The sequence below is a fragment of the Panthera tigris genome, chromosome E1 (genome assembly GCF_018350195.1).
Source record: "Panthera tigris isolate Pti1 chromosome E1, P.tigris_Pti1_mat1.1, whole genome shotgun sequence".
Lineage (NCBI taxonomy): Eukaryota > Metazoa > Chordata > Mammalia > Carnivora > Felidae > Panthera > Panthera tigris.
In genome coordinates, this window is record NC_056673.1 from 60,971,378 (window position 1) to 60,990,797 (window position 19,420).

The following is a 19,420-nucleotide window of genomic DNA, read 5'->3' on the forward strand; positions in this document are numbered from 1 at the left end:
GGGAGGGGGACAAAACAGAAGAGACTCATAAATATGGAGAATAAACTGAGGGTTATGGGAGGGGTTGTGGGACGGGGGATGGGATAAATGAGTAAGGGGCACTAAGGAATCTACTCCTGAAATCATTGTTGCACTATATGCTAACTAATTTGGATGTAAATTAAAAAAATAATAAAAAAAACAAAATATTCAGTCAGAACAGTATTAAAAACCATATACAGGTACATGCACAGTTGATTTCTTGAACTAACCTCAGAGTCTGTGTTTAAAAAGTAAAACGGTGTTTGGCTAAACGCTAAAAGCTGTGTTTTTAAGGGGCATTGCTATATTTGTCCTACTCTGTTTTGTGAAGTTTGGTTGAACGTCAATAAAGCAGGGAACATTTTCAGCCACTAACATGTGAGTACAGGAGCTAACCTGTCTGAGGGTGAGGCGGCCCAAGACCCTCGGTCAGGTTCCCCGGCCGCAGCTAATGTGGCCCCTCAGAGGCCCCTGTGTGGGAGGCCCGCTTCCTGTGACACTGCATGCTGCACTTAGTTCATTCTGCTCGGGGTTACATAGACGTAGAACCTTCTGGGGCTCCCGAGGTGTGTGGTCTTGACGAGCCGTAGCTCTGTGACAAGTAAGTGCAGGAGCTGAGTGGTGTGCGCTGGGCCCTGTGTAGCTCGACTCCCAGCTAGAGCTGCTGGGGTCCCAGCGAGTCACCTGAAGCCAAGCACGGACGAGTGTGAGCACACATCTTGTTCCACAAGGCTCCCTCAGGTAACTGCGTGGCACCCCACCCTGCCGAGTGGCCGTAGTTGGCAGGGGAGCTGGAAGGAAGGGTGGCTAACACAAGAACCGGAAGCTGCTTCCACGGTCATCCGGAATACTGTGCCTCCGTCGCAGAACGAGCCTGAAGGCAGGCCTGCAGTGAAGCCTGTCAGCTCTTAGCGGCCTTGGTCGCGTCAAGAAGAGCTTGGTAGGAAGTGGGCTCAGCCCGCCCCGAGTGGGGCCAGCGCGTCCACGGACGGGCAGGCAGGGCCCGGTGCTGTGTAAATGCGTGGTCACTTAGCAGTCCCCGGGTCATGGCTGGCCTGTGGCGGCTGCCTCTCTGCACTCGCTCCTCTCTCCTCGGTGATCATTTAAAAGTTATAATGTAGGACAAATAGATTGTAGGACGTTTAAGAACTCAGTGTAAAATATTAATATTGAAGTATGAACTTTTGGCAGTATTGACTGGACCCAGAGTCAGGAAGTTATAAGTCTGCCTTTTTCTTGTGTCAGATGTTGGAAGAAAGCAGAAGTTCTTGGTGATTCTCTTCCTAGAAGGCGTGCCATCTTACGGATTATGAAGCAGCGGCTCTTATTAAATGTAAATGTAGTACTAAAATTTCCACTAATTCTCAGAATATTTGTGGGATGATATACCACACGTGTTTTTGTTGAGAACCGTAGTTAATGTAATTTTTAGTTATTGAAAGATCACACTAACATGTCTCAATCGGTTTAACGATTTCTACGATTTTATTAACAAAACCCATTATGTTGACGTAGAATTAATTAATGTTCCTACTAAATCAGGTGACTTCTCCTTAGTTGTAAGCCCAGTTATTATTTAAAACTCATTTTGGCAATAGTTTATGGTGAAGAGAGTTTAGAGGAGAGAGGGAGTGAGCTCTGGTGATAGGATTTTGCTGAAGTGACTTTCAGCTTCACCTGTGAAAGGACCTCAGACACAAATCTTCAGATGCTTAATTGCTTTTCAGAATTTTAATTTTAAACCAACTTGAGACTTAGAGGAGAGTTCCCAGAAGAGTAGGAAGGGCTTCCATAGGCCCTGCACCACCTCCCCCCATGTTAACCCCGCTTGCGCCCACACAGGAAAATGAGTGTCATGCCGTTTCTCATCTGCAGCCAGTGCGTGGTGCTGGCGTCATGGCTGGGCCCACCCCAGACTCAGTGTGCGAGATGCTGGTTGGTCTCCTGGTTGAGGTGCGGTCTGTCAAGCTACTGGGATCGTCTTCCTTCATGTGTGATGCATGTTGTCGGGGCTCCTGGAGATCGCGTCCTACCCCGTTTCTCCCCGCTCTGGCCACTAGTGTCTGCGCCCGTCTGTGGGTCTTGCCTGTGGCAGGTGCACAGTGACTCTTATAAAGAAAGGCATCCCCTGTCCCCTTTTTACCCACCATGTCATTTACCCTCAGACCTATGGTTGACCCTTGTCGAAGGGGCCGCTCACATGGCTCCACTTTTGGCCATTGGAAGTGGTTCCATGTTGGCTGCTGTGTCCTTTCAGTAGGACTCAGACTTTTCTCATGTTTTGGAATACTTTCTCGCTTTCTAGCATTACAGTCTGGGCAAACTTTTGTTCCCTTGCCCCAGCCCTGGAATCAGCTGTGTCCCGGGGGTTGTGTTTAGATCCAAGACCTGGACTCTGCTCACACTCCCTGATACATGAGTACCAACCAAGTGCGCCTCCGCCCGGAGTCCCCTCCGTCTGTCCCTGTGGACCCTGCAAAGCCAGGCCATCACCCTGCCGTCGTAGCTTTCTCCTGTGCCCTTTCGCTTCCTCCTCCTGGCTCTCCTCGGCCTTGTGTTTTCTCGTCTGCGTGTGGTGGCTCCAGAGTCTCCCACAGCCTGTGAGAAGCACGTCTCCTCACCTGCCCTGTCCAGGGTCACACAGCTGGCCTGTATGATGCAGGCGCATTCCCTTGGCTATTGGTGTCCCCCACTTCCTGATGGTTTCTTTTACGTTTGGTGGCTTTTGACAGATTCAGAGTTGGGTACCACAACTATAGTCCCAAACAGTAGTTCTGTTTTTCCCAGGTCCCCCATTTTCCCCCCAGCACTCAGCCATCCGACCCCTGGCCACCACCAGACTGGGCTTTGGGCCTTTTAATATTGCCATTTCTAGAATGTGTTCTGTCTAGACACATACGCCACGTGGACTTTCTGCTTAGCAAAATGATGTAGCTTCATGAGTTGATGCCTCATTCATTCTTACTATGCGGGAGGATTTCATAGTTTGGGCGTGGAGGCAACTAGTCTGACTCGGGTCTCATTGGGCTTGGAAGCAAGGTGTCTTGGGGCGGGTTCCCTCTGGGGGTTCTGGGGGAGAATCCATTCCTCTCCCGGCTTCCAGAGGCTGCCGTGTTCCTTGGCTTGTGGCCCTTCCGCTACCTTCACTGTTGGTAGCTTTGGGCCACGTCCTTCTCGGGCTCTCTGCCTCCTGCTTCCATCCCCGAGGGCTTTGTGACTGCATGGGTCTGTCAGCGTGGCCTCCCTCACTAGCTTCTGTGACTGCACCTGCAGCCGTAAATGCCCCCTGCCGGCCAGCGTCACATGCTTACAGGTGCCGGGGCCAGTGCCTGGACATTTGTGCAAGGGGGCGTTAATCTGCTGTCATGCAGTATTGACAGACGTGGTGTAGCTGGAGGGGCTGGCTGGATTCAGGGGGTGGCTGTTTAGGCTGGGCTTGCTGGACGATGCGGATGTGCCAATGAAGGAGGAGGATTGAGGTACGGCAGTAGGAGCGGGGTTGGGGCAGACAGGTGGTGTGGCATTGAGGAGGCCTCCGTGTGTCCGAAATACCCCTTTTTAAAGGCGTTTTCTCCAGACTGACGTGAGATGGAAATTCTCGAGTCACCCTTAGAAACGGCACTGTTTCCAGTCCTGCCCCAGATCCTTTGTTTTCTGTTACTAAAGCCACACAAAGTCAGACAGGTGCTTTCTGCCTCATCAGTAACAGTTGAGTGTGGCGGCCTGAGGAAGAGGGGTTTAAATGGAGTCTGTCCAAGTGTGGTTGGGGGTGGCAGGGCCATCTGGAGGATGCTGAGTGCTCCCAATAGCTGTTCTTGGCACTAGGTCACGTTTCTGACGAGGGGCAGGGCCCCTAGGCTCCCCTGGCTGCCCGTGCACGTCCCCATGGCACGTGCTCGCCGTCCATCGTGGGGAGCTCTGGCCGGGTGCTCCAGGCGCTCCTGGTTCTCATCCTCTGGGTACCCCCGGAGCGGGCCGAGCGCATTCTGCCCCTGGGCCCCTGTGCATGGCAGCTCCTCTCCCTGGGAGTTTGCTGGCACTCGGATGTGTGCCCCTCATGTGGCTCTCAGGGACCCGGGGTCGGCCACCTGTGGTGCTGGGAACTCGCTGCATGCGGCACACACTGAGCAAATGAAAGAGGCTCCTGAGTCCTGCCACAGGATCTGTGTCCTTTCGCAGACTTCCTTCTAATTAGTCCTCTTCACTCTTTTTCACAGCGCTCTGGTGATTGCCACGGTGTTTGACCGAAACATCAACTGCAGGAGAGCAGCCTCTGTGAGTGGTCTCGTCTCGTTCCTTGTCCCGGTGGTGTGGGCGGGCTCTGCTGTGCAGGCCGAGTGCTCCTGGATGCTGCCTGAGCGTGGTGTCCGGGAAGCCAGGCGGTGGAGAGCAGTTGGCATTTCCTCCCGGTTTCGGGAGGCCTTTATCCTGGGAAGGGGGGCCGGGATTAAGTGGCCACTCCCAGCCATGTCGACCCTCGTTGGGTGGATGGGATGGTGCCTGACGACCGGACACGGCTCAGGACGGCCTGTGCTCTGGAGAAGGAGGAGAAGGTGGGCTCTGTGGCTGTGACCTGGGTTTGATGGCAGAGCAGGTGGCTTTGAGCCTCACCAGGAGCTCCTTCAAGCAGGGGTCAGCTCAGCTTCACATGGTCACGCTGGGCCTGGGGCCTCGCTGGCCGTGCCTGGCGGCCCCAGCAGGGCTTCATGGGTTTGGGTGCTGGGCCCGGGCCCCCCAGAGCCACCTCACCTTTGGGTGGGTTTTGTGTGCAGGAACTTTGGGCAGGCTACACGGTTGCTTCTGAAGGGCACTGACCAGGAGCCTCTGCACAGACATCTCGTGCTCCCCCCGACAGCCGGGCTGTGGCCTTGAGCTCTGCTTTGGGGTTTCCATGGATGCTAGTAGAGGTGATGACTGCCAGGCCTGGTCCCGGGAACTCTCGCTGGAAGTGTCAGTGGCTGTGTCCTGGCTTTATACAGGGGTATCTAACTGGTGGCAAGTCCCTTAGGTCAGGCTCAGACATGGGCTGGTGGAGGTGCTGAGGGACCAGAAGCAGGGCCGAGAGTACCTGGTAGCTGAGGCGACAGACTTTCTGGAGATGAGAGCCTTAGCTTCAGTTACAGACCAGCAGCTGCCCAAGCTTTTAGAGGCGAAGAATGGACATAAAGGCAGTGCTTTGAGAAAGATGTGGGGTGCAGATGGCTGGGTGGGGGTGAAGCCAGGAGGGCCCTGGTGCTGGCCGAGGGTTGGTCTCCGTGTGGTTGGGGTTAGAGGGAGACCTGCAGGAGGAGTGGCCGAGCTGCGAGGCGCTGGGAGTTGGGAGGGTTTTCTGTGGGCCCTGGGTGTTGTCAGAAATGGGGGTTCTCCGCTGTGGGGACATGAATGTGTTTTGTGGATGGTTGGGCTGAGGGGTTGGATTGAGGGCCCCATGCTGGGGAGAGGAGAGAGCTGCCCACCTTACCCTGGGGCCCCCGCTGCATCATGGGAAGATAGGTCTTCCTGGCTCAGAAATGGGCATGCGCCAGTGGGACAGGTAGGCGAGTTGGGAGGGCCTTGCTCGGGAGCGCTCTGCCTCCAGACGCGGAGGCTGAAGCTGACTTCAGGTGTCCTGAGTGGAGTGAATGCGTGCTTTTGGGGGTGGGTGGTAGAGAGAGGATGGATGGAGCATCTGTGTCCTGTGGCCCGGTCCAGATGGAGGCCACACAGGCTTATGAGAACGAGGAGGATGCAGCGTCTGCTAGAAGAAACTGAGAGATCGTCACCGTGTGGCCGCTTGTCAAAATGCACGTTTGTGATTTGAGCACTCACTTCAGCAAGGTTATTACACATTGATGGAGAAAGATACTGTGGAGGAGCCTCTGACTAGTGACAGAAGACACAGGTTAGCAGGCAGGTTTGTTCGATGGCAGAACACACAGGTGCGCTCAGGCCACCTTCAGCAGGCGAGGCACTGCTGTAAACGTGGGGTTTGGGAGATCAGCACCTGCTGGGCTCGCTCTCATGTGCTCTGGGGACACGTTTTGGGATTGTTAGTGTATTACACTCAAGCTGGCATCATGCAGGCTAGAGTGGCTGGGACCCGGGGAAGTACCGGGCTTACGTGGGAGAGGACGGAGGTGGGTGGTGGTGTGGCATGGCCACTCGGGTGAGGTGCCCACGTGCACGGTTCCTGAGAGGGGCGGGGCCTGCTGCTTCTTTCCCACGAGAGGAAAGCCCAGGCCGGGCAGCCCTCGGCCACATCTCTCTTTCTGCTCTGCCATTCCCCAGGGCCTGCTTTCCTGGGTCCCTGACACCACATGCTGCCCCTGGGGTGTGGACCCAGTTCCTGGGTCTTTTCTCGGGGTTCCTGTAGGGCCGGCAGCTCCAAGGTGGGGATGGTCCGCGGGGCCTGCACCCACAGCTGGCTCTGTGGGCGGAAGGCGTGGATGTGGTTGGACCTTCCCCTCACTCTGTGTGTGAGCTCACTTGTTGGGTCTGGGGAGCACGTGCTCCCCACGGCTCTGCACACAAGATCTCCTCCTCTGTGAGGAAGAGAAAACCTTACTGTTTCCTTTCTGGTTTTGATGCCTTTTCTTTCTTTCTTTTGTCTAAGAGGCTGGTAGGAAGGGCTGCGGTTACCCTGCTGAGCAGTGGGGGCCAGAGGGGACAACCGCCTCACTCTGTCTTGGGGACGCACCAGCTCTCACTGTTGAGTGCGCTGTTTGCTCTCAGGCTCTTGTGAATGCACGTCAACAGGGTGAGGAAGTCCTGCTAGTTTGTTGTGGGGTTTTGTTTTTTTTGTTTGTTTGTTTTAAATCATGAAAGGATGTTGGATGGTGAGATGGTTGTGTGGTTTCTGTCCTTAGTTCTCTTAATGTGATGGGCCCTCTGAATTGATTTGCAGGTATTAAACCAACCTTGTATTTCTACTTCTCTTGGTATAATCCTTTTTTATTTGCTGAATCAGTGAACTGCTGAGATTTTTGAGTCGGTATTAGTAAGGGGTATTGGTCTGTAGTTCCCAGTTGTTGGGTATTTTTGTCTGGCTTTGGAACTAAGATGATCTGGCCCTGTGAAAGGAGTGGGGAGCATTTCTTCCTCTTGTGTTTTGTAGAAGAAATTGGAAAAGATTGATGTCGCTCTGTTTGTTTCTACTCTCAGTGTTTGGTAGAAATCACCAGTGAACCCATCTGAGCCTGTTTGGTCTTTGGTTTCTTTGCAAGTATTTTAAGTCATTAATTCAGTTTGTTTAGCATGTCTGTTTTTCCTAGTGAAGGAACTTGTCTGTCCATCTGTCAGGTACAGCGACATAGCATTGGGGACAGCCCGTCTGCCACTTGTCATGGCACTTGTCATGCCACTGTCACTGTGCTCTCTGTCTCGTGTCACCAGGAGGACGGTTGGTGCCTGGCCCTGGCTCGCACATGCCCACCTGCTGGCAACGTGTGGTGGGTGCTCCACAGACCTGTGTCTCATGAATAGGTGAGCATGGCCCGTGGCACCGCTCCCTTTGGTTGGGTGATGGAGGCAGAGCATGGGCCTCCTTCGCATGTGGGAGCTTGGCTGGTGGGTCTCCCATGACCCCTGACAGTGCCTGCCTGCGTACCCCGAAATAGGCCTGGTAGAAGAGGCAATTGGCTTCCAGCCCTTAAAACTTTGTTTCAAGAGAAAGTTCGCCAGCAAAGCTGGTCTCTTCTGTGTTCACACAGTTCTGTTTCTTCTGTCTGAGCATCAGGAAGCCTGTGATTCCCTGAGAAGCCTTCACGTTCTGCCCTGATGTTTACCCACAGGCAGTAATCCTGACACTCTTTTAGACACAGTGATGACTCTTCGTTAAATGAAAGTAGCCTTTACATTTTCTGTTTACTGTGAAGTCAAACATTTTAATGGGGAGCAGTAGTAAAATCATAGCACTGATATCTTTATAAACCCGAGGAAGAGGTGAAACAAACCAGAAATCTTTTTTTTTTTTTTTTTTGGTTTGTTTTTCAAGTTAGAATTAAAATCCTTTAATGTTTATTTATTTTTGAGAGACAGAGAGAGACAAAGCATGAGTAGGGAAGGGGCAGAGAGAGAGGGAGACACTGAATTCAAAGCAGGCTCCAGGCTCTGAGCTGTCAGCACAGAGCCCGTCGCGGGGCTTGAACCCACGAACCGTGAGATCATGACCTGGGCTGAAGTCAGACGCCCGACCGACTGAGCCACCAGGCGTCCCTGAATTACAATCCTTTAAAGTGAGCAGGACATTCTTTGCATTGGACATCACCTGTGTACACCTGCCTACCTAGCAGATGCAAAGTTAGAGTGGTAGGGGTAAAAGACGCATTTGTGTGAAGCTTTTGCAACAGGGTTGATACTTGGTAACTGGGAGTAAGAGTTCTCCCACTGCAGAGCTGCTTCCTCAGGTGAAGGCGTGTCTTCCCCTTCCTGGCCTGTCTGTGCTCACGCTTCATGCTTTCTGTGCTGGGTCCCTCCTGCTCGTGGGCAATGTTTACCGCGGTTACAGGGGCTTGGGCCTGTGCGCTGGCCTGAGGACAAGTTCACCCTGCCCACCCAGGGACCACAGGGCATGGGCGCATGGAAGGTTTGAGTGCTGTGTCTCTTTGGACCCTTTCTCTCTCCCCCTGTGGTTCATGTACCATCGCTTCCCACCTGTGCTCCAGCGACATGCCTCCTGGTCAGTGATGGTGATGGTAGAAGGGCCATTGTGCCAGGCGCTGTGGGGCCTCGATGCCTGTTGTTTTCAGCCTTCACGCCGGGCCCGTGAGGATCTGGGTAGGGTGGCAGAATGGAGACCAGCCTGGTTAATTAGGGCAAACGCATTTGTGAATCTGTGAAACACTTACAGTCACATAGCGGTTCTGTTCAGTGTTAGTTGCTTTGCACGTTGGAAGGTGCTCAACAGCCCTCAAACACGTCAGTGTTTTGAGAGAACTTGTCCCTCTGCCAGGAAGGAGGGAGCAGTGCAGACGGGCGGCCCGGTGTTTGCCCCTAGGAGGTTCAGGTGAGGAGAGAGAGGGGGCCTGGGAGCCTTGCTTCATCCATAGTTACACTGACTGTCCTGAAAGTCCACATGTAGCTAAAAGTTCTGCAGTCTTGGGTTCAACACTGTATCTGGTGTTTGGCCTCTTAAGTCCCTGTGTTGTGACTCTCCAACTTTTTGCTTCCATGTCGCATGGATGGAGTCACCCAGAGTGTGACCCCTGCAGGTCCCTCTGGGCTCCGGCTGGGCCGACAGCCCCCTTCTGCTCCTTGCTGGTCGGCCCTGGTGCCAGCAGAGCCACAGCGGTGCGAATCATTTGCATGTTGTAGGACTCTGGGTTGCATCTGGTTTTACATTGTTTCCAGAACTAAGCTGCTGTGAGCAGTGTTCAGCTTTTTGTGTGAACGTGACTTCTCTTTCTCCTGGATAAACACCAGGAGCACCACGGCAGGTTGATGGTAGTTGCATGTTTAGCCCTGTGTCCCCCAGGGGACGGGCCGTCTCACTTTCCCGCTGGCGATCTGTCGGGGATCCAGTTCTCCCACAGCCTTGCCGGCCTTCGGGGTTGCCGTCCGATGGCTGGTCCCATGGCGTGTGTGGTGATGCCGCACTGTGGTTTTATGTGCCCCCCGCCCCCGTTGTTTTTGCCCCTGTGTCTCTTCTGTGGTGAAACCATCTGGGCATCTTTCAGATTGTTTCCTCATTGGCTGGTGTGTGTCTTGTTGTGTGGACTTTGTTAAGCTCCAGATGCGAGGGCTGCCCTCGTTGGCTTGTGGCTCGTGGGCCTTCCTCCAGCTGGTGGCTTCTGTCCTCCTGACCACGCAGGGCATGGACCAGGAGTTTTAAAGTTTGATGCGATTAATTTGTCATGTTTTTTCTGTATGGAATGTGTTTTTGGTGTCCAGTCTCAGAATTCATGGCCTGGCCCCGGTCCTAAAGGTGTTCTCTGTTTTTCTGTTCTGTTGCACCCTTCTGTGTGTCTGTCTGTGTCCACGTGCTCACTCAACCCTCAGGTTCCTCACCACTCTTGTTCAAGACTGCTTTACCTGTTCCAGGGCTGTGCTTTTCCACACAAATCTTCTATGATTTTTTACCTTTTTGATGAAGTCATCAGAATGGTAAATGTGTTCCTAAATTCTGCATGTTATGTAAATTGATGTTATATCTTACTTCCGTTGTTTTTTTGTTTTTTTTTTTTTTGGTTGATTTCATTTTTATTTCTTATTTTCTTTTTTAAAATTTTTTTTAATGTTTATGTATTTTTGAGAGAGAGAGAATGAATGAATGCCCACACGAGTAGGGGAGGGACAGAGAGAGGGGGACAGAGGATCTGAAGCAGATTCTGCACTGATAGCACAGAGCCTGTTACAAGGCTAGAATTCACAAACTGTGAGATCATGACCTGAGCCGCAGTCGGATGCTCACCCAGGCGCCCCTCAAATATTTTCTTTAATAAATTTATTGCAAAAGTTTCAAAATAGTACATAGCAAACACCGAGTCTCCCTCCTCGCAGTGTAAAAGCTGCAGGAGGGCCTGGAGACGACCGGTTCTGGATTTCTGGGAGACCTGCCAGAGGTGCTGGTTTGGGGCAGACTTGGGTCTCTGTGCTGCGTCTCTCGAGTTCCTTTCTGCACACCTGCATGTGTGCCCTCCCAGGGCCACCCTAACTTCTGTCCTCCGACCTGTCACATGCTGACGGTTGCTCCCCACTTGAATCCTGCTCTGGCAGGGAACTCTGGGGAGAGCACCGTCGGGGGTACCCTCTGGGTGGTGGACAGGGAGGCACAGGCCTTGCTGTTGTCACTACTCAGACGGCCTGGCTGTCACACCTCTGCAGAGCAGGTGGAGGTACGGGAGGGGGAGCCACCAGGGACGCGAACAGGCATTTTAAAGAAAGCACGTAAAGACACTTCATTCTGTTTAAGTATTTTGACCTCTGGGCCTGTGTTCGAGTCTGGGCTTATCTGTAGCAGGGGTGGTTGGGTGGGGTGTGGAGGGGGGAGGTGAGCCATTTCTGTTCACCATTGCCAGCTTCTGTCACAGAGTTCCCAGGAGGAGGATTGTGTGTTGGGCTTTGATTTAACCGACTGATTTGACTCTGTCCTCACACCCCTATCTAGGGCCTTGAAGTAGGCATCAGTGAGAAGCTGGCATTCACGCCTAAAAGACGTTTTTCAGGATGTGTCTGATTTTATAAGCTTGAATTCCTGAATGATGATTTAAAAAAGCACTGGGACTTAGAGACAGAATGACAAGTACCCTTGAGGCTCTGATCCGCCAACAATGAGGACTTTTACTGAAAAAAAATAAAGCCATGGGTCATTTGTGCTGTACCGCGTTTGTTTTGAGTTTCTCTCCTGATAAACGCAAACTAACTCACCTGCTCTGTTTGTTCTTCTTTTCCTTAGGCCGCTTTCCAGGAGAATGTGGGAAGACAGGTATGGTTACTTTGTGAGGTCTTAATTCCTAAAACTGCCTGTAGATTTAGCAGTAGGAACATTGGAGCTGCAAACCGGGTAGCTTCTTGTGTTGCTGGATGTGGGTAAAGAATTTACCTAAAATAAGCTAATATTTAACTCAGTGATGTCTGGTCACAGACCCGCTCATGAGGTTATCCAGAGCAGAGTTGATGCAAGTTTTAAATAGTAGTGTGTCTTATGGGAACCTCGAATGTGTAAGTAATTTCACACATACGCAGACATCAGTGATCAGAGATCAGTGCCTATGCACTGCCACCTGATTTCAGCAGTTGCCTGTGAATGTGAGAGGCATCTGGGTGGAGGAACCAGGCTTCTCAGGGACAGACATGTGATCACTGCCCATCCCGCGTGTGGTAGGAGCCATTGACCCTGTGGCCTCTCTCTGTGTAAACCAGCACCATTGTGCCCCCTGGTCCTGAACCTCTCGTGACTGGTCAGCCTCGGATGGGTGGTGTGGCCTTATCATTGAGTCATTCACGCTGCGTGTGCCAATGGCCACCCTGGGACGTGTGCTGGCCTGGGGGAGAATGGGCAGGAGGTGGGTCCTGTTGCAGGAGACACTGAACTGAACTCTGGTCAAAGCCCCAGGAGGGGGTCTGGGCTGAAGGAGGAATGTATTGTAGGTGAGGGCATCAGTGGATGGTGTTGGGGGGACAGACAGAGACAGACATCCGGGACTTGGGGGGGCGGGAGTCAGGCTGCAGGGCCTGAGGGGAGCCCCATGCAGAAGGCTCGCTCAGGAGCTGGAAAGGCAGTCCTTCCTCGGGGAGGGAAGCCTCAGGGAAAAGACAAGCATTCCAAGGCTCACTGTCAGATGTCTGAGAGGAAAGCGCCCTCACAGGTGCCCCCACGTCCATGAGGATCCTTGTTGCAGAACCAGGGGGGCCTGGGTTCTGCACCCTGGGTCCACGGTATCTGGTTTAGTCAGTGTTCTCTGGGGCCGCCAGGGGACCAGGGTGGGGGCTGACCCTTCTGCTTCCACAGGGGAGGTGACGTTTGGTTCTAGGTGGGAAGTTCTCCTTGGAATCCGCCCAGGGAGGCAGCGCGGTCTCGCTTTCGCAGCTGGTTTGTGCTTCGCTCTCGAGCATCTCTGCCACCTCAGGGCCTCTCCCTTTCCTCCCCGGCTTGAAGGCGGCTGAGACCAGTGTGCTAGGGAGTCACTTAATGCATATCCACCTGGGGCCCTGGAAACTTAGAAGGAAGCGGTTCCCTAGGGAGAGCTGGCCGGCTGAGGGGTACGCTTTGGTGTGTTGGGGCAGCAGGTAGGGAGAGCTCCAGAAGGCTCTCTGCCTGGTGAAGTGTCAGGGGTGGGTGGGAGGACCGCTGTAGTCAAGGAGCCTGCTGGAAGCTGAACTGGGGGGGGCTCTGGGCACCCCAATGTCAGCACCCAGGAGAGAGTGGCTTCTCCCTGCACCTGGCTTCCAGCCTGCCGTGGGCAGAGCCCCGGCCCAGACACAGGGTGGTCCGGAGCATGGCCGTTGCCATGTCTTTTTCTGTGGGGACACTCGGGTTGGGTGGACCGTCAGGGAGAGGAAAGGCCTTAATCATGGTATAAGTTTAGGGGATCAGCCAGGAGCCAGTACTCCAGGGAGGGGGTTCCCTCTCCCTCCCCACGTCCACCGAGAAAGCAGCGTGCCCATAGCACAGGGGTGGGGGAGCCACAGACTTCAAAAGAAGCAGAGTCTGGTGTGGGCCCAGGGCGCCCCAGCTCTGCATACAGCAGTGTCCTGCTGTTTGGTGGGAACGTCGGAGAAAGAGGGTGTGGCCTTGCCGACATGGAAACTCCCCGAACTGGGATGAGGTTTTTAGTGATGTGTTTGTGAGAACTGCCAGAGTGTAACACACAGACCCAAAGTGAGCAGACGGTGCTGGCAGACCTTCGGCACAGGGTGGCCACACACCTTCCATTTGTAAAAAATGTGGTAGCCGTAAAGCGCATTAAATGAGGTGTGCCTGGACTGTTGAAACCTGATGATTTTTGTGGTGTGCGGTTCAGAGAAGGTCTTAAACATTTTAAAGTTGAAAATGTTTGAGTTGTTTGAGAAAAAATTAAATATTTTTGAGTGGTTCACAAAGCATTAGCACAGCGCCTAGCCCGAGACGGTGAGCTTTCTGCCGTCTGTCCCCAGTGTACCCTCTCTACCTAAGCATGAGTGTGTGTGAATATGACGGTTGGCCTCCTGGAAGAGCACCTCCTCACTCACGTCATTTCTGTCCCCTTCTCCCGCCTGATCTGTAGGGCACTTTCCCTCACGGGATCGATATTTTGACTGCAGCCGACTACTTTGCTGTTGGCAACAGAGCTAACTGCTTCCTGGTTATAAGGTAAGTTATTAATGTTCATCACAAATATAATACTCCCTTTGATTTAGACGTCACATTTTTCCTTCCCCATCCTGGAAGTTTCGCTAAGAGTGATGTAATTTGTGTATGGGTTGGAAGTGCTCCCAAAACTTTTGTTTCCCTGTTGATCGGACCGGGTGCCTGGGGTGGGATTCTATTTATGTAAAACTCTAGAAAGTGCAAACTAATCCAAAGGGACAGTGGCGGGCCTGGGTGGCCTGGGAGGGGTGCGGGATCTGCTTGTGAGAGGTTTTATTTGCTTTTTAAAGGGGTGCTAACAGTTTCAAGGATGACAGTTGGAGCGAGCCCTGTCCCTGGCCATTCTTTCCTTCTGGCTGCCCCATTGTGTGCGTGTGCTGCCTCTGTGTTGCCTTCGTGGAACACGTTTTCTGCCGGCTGCCACAGACACACTGAGTTTCTCAGGATGAAATCTTGGGTTAGAAGGGACTGTTTCTCCTGAGACCTGTTGCTTAGTCTCAAATCCAGATTCCCAAGACTTGTCCTGATTGGTTTAGCCTGACTCTGCCCATCCCTAATCTAATTCACTTGGGGAGGGGGAGATTGGGGGAGGGTGGGATTATATAGTCCAGACACCCAAAAAGCGTTCACCTCTGTGAATATAGCTGGGGGAAATAAACTCACTTATACTAGATTTTGGCTTGGACCCAATTCAAAGAGAATAAATCAGGCTTGTTTCTTGTTTGTTTCTGTTTTTTCTTTCCAGCAAAATGTGTTTCCCAAGGTAAAGGTATATCTGGGTTGTTTATGAGATGTGAGTAGAAAGGTGTTTGAGAGATCAGGTCAAGGAGTGAATATTTAACATCCCCACGCAGACTTGCACCTGTGGTCTCTGTGCTGTGAGGCACCTCACTTGTCTTGGTTCCTCAATGCAGCGCCTGCGCGGGAAGGGCCTGGCTTGTCAGTGGTTTGTTGCCTTGAACACGAGTTGACCACTCTGCACCCTAAGGGTGGGCTCTTGAGCACCCTTGCTGTACAGACCATGCAGAAGTTCCATTTCTCCATGACCTGCATGCACAGATGTTCTTTTAAAAATGTAGCATTTGGCCTCTTTCTCAAAGAGAGTCTTTGACCAGGGGTGCCTGGTGGCGCAGTCCGTTGAGCATCTGACTTGGGCTCAGGTCATGATCTTGTGGTTTGGGAGTTTGAGCCCCGTGTTGGGCTCTGTGCTGACAGCTTGGAGCCTGGGGCCTCCTTCAGATATTCTCTCTCTCTCTCTCTCTCTCTCTCTCTCTCTCTCTCTCTCTCTCTCTCAGAAATAAACATTTGAAAAAAATAAGTCTTTGAGCAAACACACTATATTTTTTAGCATCGTTTTCATCTTTTCTCAACATTTGATGGTCTTTGGCACCCTATCAATTCTTTCCTGCTTTTGTTCCGTTTTCCTTGTTAATATTTGAATATATATTTTATGTAGAGAATTTACCACTTTTCCCTGAGCTTCCTGGATAAAATAATCAGTTTTTAGCCTTGGCATATTTTTCTTGTTGTTAAGGTTTCTAAGCTGGTCTGAGACTTACATGTTTTAATTATAGTTGTCTGCATGTCATAGAGATGTTTGGCAAAACTTAATCCTGATCAGGGCGTGTTCTTTAATGGTGCGTCTGATACTCAAATGTGTGTTTGGATGAGAAGCAGTCAGTGAGGACAGCGTCCTGCTGTCGGCCTGGGTGGTGTCGGGGAGGGGTATGGGGTGTGTGGCAGAGGGCCTGGTGTCAGGGGGACAGCCCGGTAGGGATGGTGAGGGGTCAGTAGGGCCCAGCGTGGGTGTAGTGGGGGGCTTCGAGCCACAGGGAGGGTTCTCATCGTCTTGAGTCCTGGAGCGCAGTTTGACAGGTCACTCACAGGATGGGGTCAGTCAGGACCCCTCAGAAATTGATTCTCCTGGAGGTGAGGAATGGAAGGAAGTTGAAGGTGGCAGTGAAGATCGTCAGATGGGGCACAGCAGCAAGCACCACCCCCCCCTTTATTTTTACTTCGGCAGCTTTGTTAAAGTGTCGAGGCACAAGGACACTGCACGCCTCGCACGTACACTCTGACTCTGTCGCCACACCCAGAGTTTCCCTGGGCTCCTTCCCCACGTAGGTCTGCTCGTCACTGGGTTAGTTTGCATTTTCTTAAGTGATGGGGATGGAGTTTGTGCTGCCTCCTTCACTCGGGTACTGGCGACTCGGTCATTCCTTTGTTACCGACCCGTGTTCCGTCGCATGGACATACCACATCTGCTCCTGCTGAGGGACATCGCGGTGGCGGGGGGGGGGGGGGTCTCCGGTTTGGGGCTGCTACAGATGAAGCAGCAGTGGACGCCCGTGTGCCCGCCTGTCTGTGGACGAGTGCTTTTGCTGCTTTGGGTTGAATGCCTAGGTGTGGAACAGCTGGACCCTAACTTTCTAAGAAACTGCCAGCTTTCTGAGGTGGTGGCCCCTTTTCACATGCCCCCCACCCTGCAGCCGCCCTCGGTGTGGCCCGGCTTCCTCATTGCAGCCATCTTCGTGCATGTGCCAGAGCAACAGCTTATCAATCTGTGTTTTCCTGATGACTTTGAGGGTCTTTCAGGGGCTTATTTGACAAATCTTTTGCCTATTTATCGGGTTTCCTTCCTACTGAGAATTTGAGAATTCTTTGTATACCCTGGATACAAGTCCTTTTTCAGATAAATAATCTACAAATGTTTTCCTACCTGTGACTTGTTCTTTTAGTATCCTGTGTATTCCTGAGATAAACCTTTTTTTTTTTTTTTTAAAGTCACATTTATTTTTGTACACCTATTTCATTACATACAATTTCCATATAGGAATACTCACCTCCGTAAAATGTGGGTTTTGGCTGGTGATGGTCCCCTCTGCAGTCGACGCAGGGTGTGTCTCCATCACTCTAGGAAGTTGCTGGCGCCCCGGTCCTGGCAGCTCTGAGTTGCCTCCTGTGCCCACCCAGCCTGCCTTTTCTGGAATCGGTGCAAATGGAGTCATGTGGTGTGTTCACTTTTGCATCTGGCTTCACCATGTACGGAGTTCTGCTGTCCCTTGTCCCCTACTCACTGGCGGGTGGCCACTCGAGCCCCTTTGATGTTGATGTGTGAACACAGGGCTGTTTCTGTCGGGACACAACCAGCGGTTGCTAGCACTTCCTGTTGTGTGTGTTTTGCTGCTGGAAGTTTCCCTAGCAGATTTCTGACATCTGTGGTTCTGTGCATCCTTCTTGAGATACATTTTGTCATATTTTGCTTTCCAGTAATTTGCACATTCCTGTCATACAAGTTCTTCACACTAAGGAGCCCTCAGAGCAAACCATCTCCTTCTCTGCTTCCTAGCTCAGTGGACGGCACGCCACCCACACAGCTGTGCTTCTCCTCCTGTGTCCTTCCCCGCATCCGCTTGGCGACCTACTTCTGTCACTTCTGTGTCCCTAATAGTCCTCAAATGCTCCTCGTCCTGCCGATCCCCTCAGCCACCCCTTTGGCCCAGCTCTTACTGTCCCGACACCGGCCAAGCCCCTGCTGTCCACCCTCTACCGATGCCCCCCCTGCAGACCCCGGGTGCTCAGGGAGTGCTGGGCACCGGGGGGTGGCTCCAGTCGTGTGTGCTCCCCACGCTCAGCCATTACCTGGTCCCGGGGCTCGGCCAGAACTTAGGTGGCCAGCCTCTGTCTGTTTCTTCCCGTGAGGCCACTGATCATGGATGTTGGCCTGTCTGGCAGTCCCAGGGGCCCCTTTGGTGATGGGGGTCCAGGGGTTGCATCTTGGCTCCTTTCTCTGACCGCTTTTCCACTGTCCTGATTTTTCTGTTTTTCCTCCTGACATTATCTGTTTTCTCACCGTTAGAGGGTCTCTCAATCCCTCTCACCTCTGGAGAAGCCCTCACTTTTCTTTCTTTCACATCCAGAGCAAACATGTTCCCGACCCCACCCTCTCCAGTCTGGCACCTTGTAGCACACACATGTCCACACGGCGCCTGTGTTCACCTCGCACATGTGCACACACGTGCCTACACAGCTAACATCTATGTATTTCCCCCTCTAGGCCCGCTGTGCCATCCACTTTGTCTCTCAGCCACCATGTAGCACGTGGCCGATGGCTATGTCCATGGCGGGGTTGTGTGGATGGCGTGGCAGATTTAGACAGTATGCATAATTGATTGGGGGTCCCAGAGGCATGACGTGTAAAGTGCATTTTGGAGTAGGTGATGCAAGGGCGTGGCCTACAGTTCATAAGGTGCAGGTGACTGTTCTTGCGGCATCCTAGTTCCATCCCTGCGACCCCATCAGTCTCTGGTGTCTCCTAGAGAGGTTCCGTTTGTGTCACACATGTGGGTGTGTGGACTTCCTTCTGTGCACGCTGAACAGCGGCACAGCTTTCGTGCTCGTCAGCGGAGCACTGGTCAGAAGGTGACGTGCGGCTGTGAGGAATCGGGCAGCGTCTGGGTTTACCGTCCCGCACAGCAGATTATGCACGCCCCGGGCCGACGTGCTGCACTTACACCACGCATCGTCTCCTCGTCCTGTGTCACGGGAGCGTCCCGTATGTGCACGTAGGGTGTAAACTGCATGCTGTCCCCTCCTGGCCACTGGCTTCTGTCTAGTCTTTCACTGTTAGAAACGATGTGAAGTGAGCATCTCTGTGCTCGGTATCTCTCACCTGTGTGATTATATCTGAATGAATTGACACAAGTGGAGTTGCTGGATCTTTATGTTTCAAGTTTCCTGGATGATGCCCGTCGTGGTCCATAGAAGCTGCATCAGAATGGTGCTCACAGCAATGTTTCTAGATCCTTCTAGATCCTTCCAACAACAGCTACACTCCCCCACCCCCCTGCCCCTGACTTGGGCAGTCTGACAGATGGACGGAAGTTTTCTTTCTGTCTCCCATGGAAGGAGGCTGAACGTGGGCTGTGTCGATTTTCTTCTCTGTAAATGGTCTGAGGATTTTCCTACCAGGTGATGGTGTTTTCTTATGGATTTGAAAGAAGTTTATTTTAAAGAAGTCTCATGTTTGTGATAACAGTTGCTGGTATTTTTTCTGAGTCCATTTTTATCTTTTGACTTTGTTTATGGTATGTTTTTCTCGGCAGACACTTTTGCTTTTTGGTTTTGCTTTTGAATGTACCAGTCTTCATGGCTGCTAGGTTTTGAGTCAGAACTAGAGAGGCCTGTCCCACTTGGAGATTCTTGTTTTTAATTCTCCTACGGTGTTTTCACTAGATGTAACTTTTATTTGTGAGGCATAACTTACACCCCATCTGCTATCCATGGATGAAGTGTACTTCCCAGTGAGAGCTGACAGTGCAGGTGCCTGGGTGACTGGTGCCTCCGTCAAGTCGTGGAGGGTGAGCCGCCTCGGCCCAGTGCCCCTCTGCCTGTCACTGGGCTGCTGATGCCTTTTGTAGAAGGTCTCACGAGCGGGATCAGGAAGGACGGACGCTCATGTCGTTACGTGTGTGTGTGTGCCAGTAGCTTGCTCCTCTCTCTTGCTGGTGTCTTCTGTCTCGTGGTTCTTCTGCAGCTCACTATTAGCTCACCCGGTCTAGACATCTAGGCTGTTCTGAGGTGTTGGCTGTGATGAGTACAGCTGCCGTGAACCTTTGTTTGGACATCTTCGTG

The 19,420-nt window shown here is 52.4% G+C and overlaps 1 protein-coding gene across 1 annotated transcript in view; it reads left to right on the forward strand.

Moving 5' to 3' along the window:
• The window catches only part of TBCD (tubulin folding cofactor D), a 158,686-nt gene that overhangs the window by 97,107 nt on the left and 42,159 nt on the right, over positions 1-19,420 (forward strand). Inside the window, exons 15-17 of the mRNA XM_042967304.1 lie at positions 4,239-4,296; positions 11,393-11,422; positions 13,704-13,789. Of these exons, the coding sequence (XP_042823238.1) occupies positions 4,239-4,296; positions 11,393-11,422; positions 13,704-13,789 (174 nt within the window). The remainder of the gene's footprint in view (positions 1-4,238; positions 4,297-11,392; positions 11,423-13,703; positions 13,790-19,420) is intronic.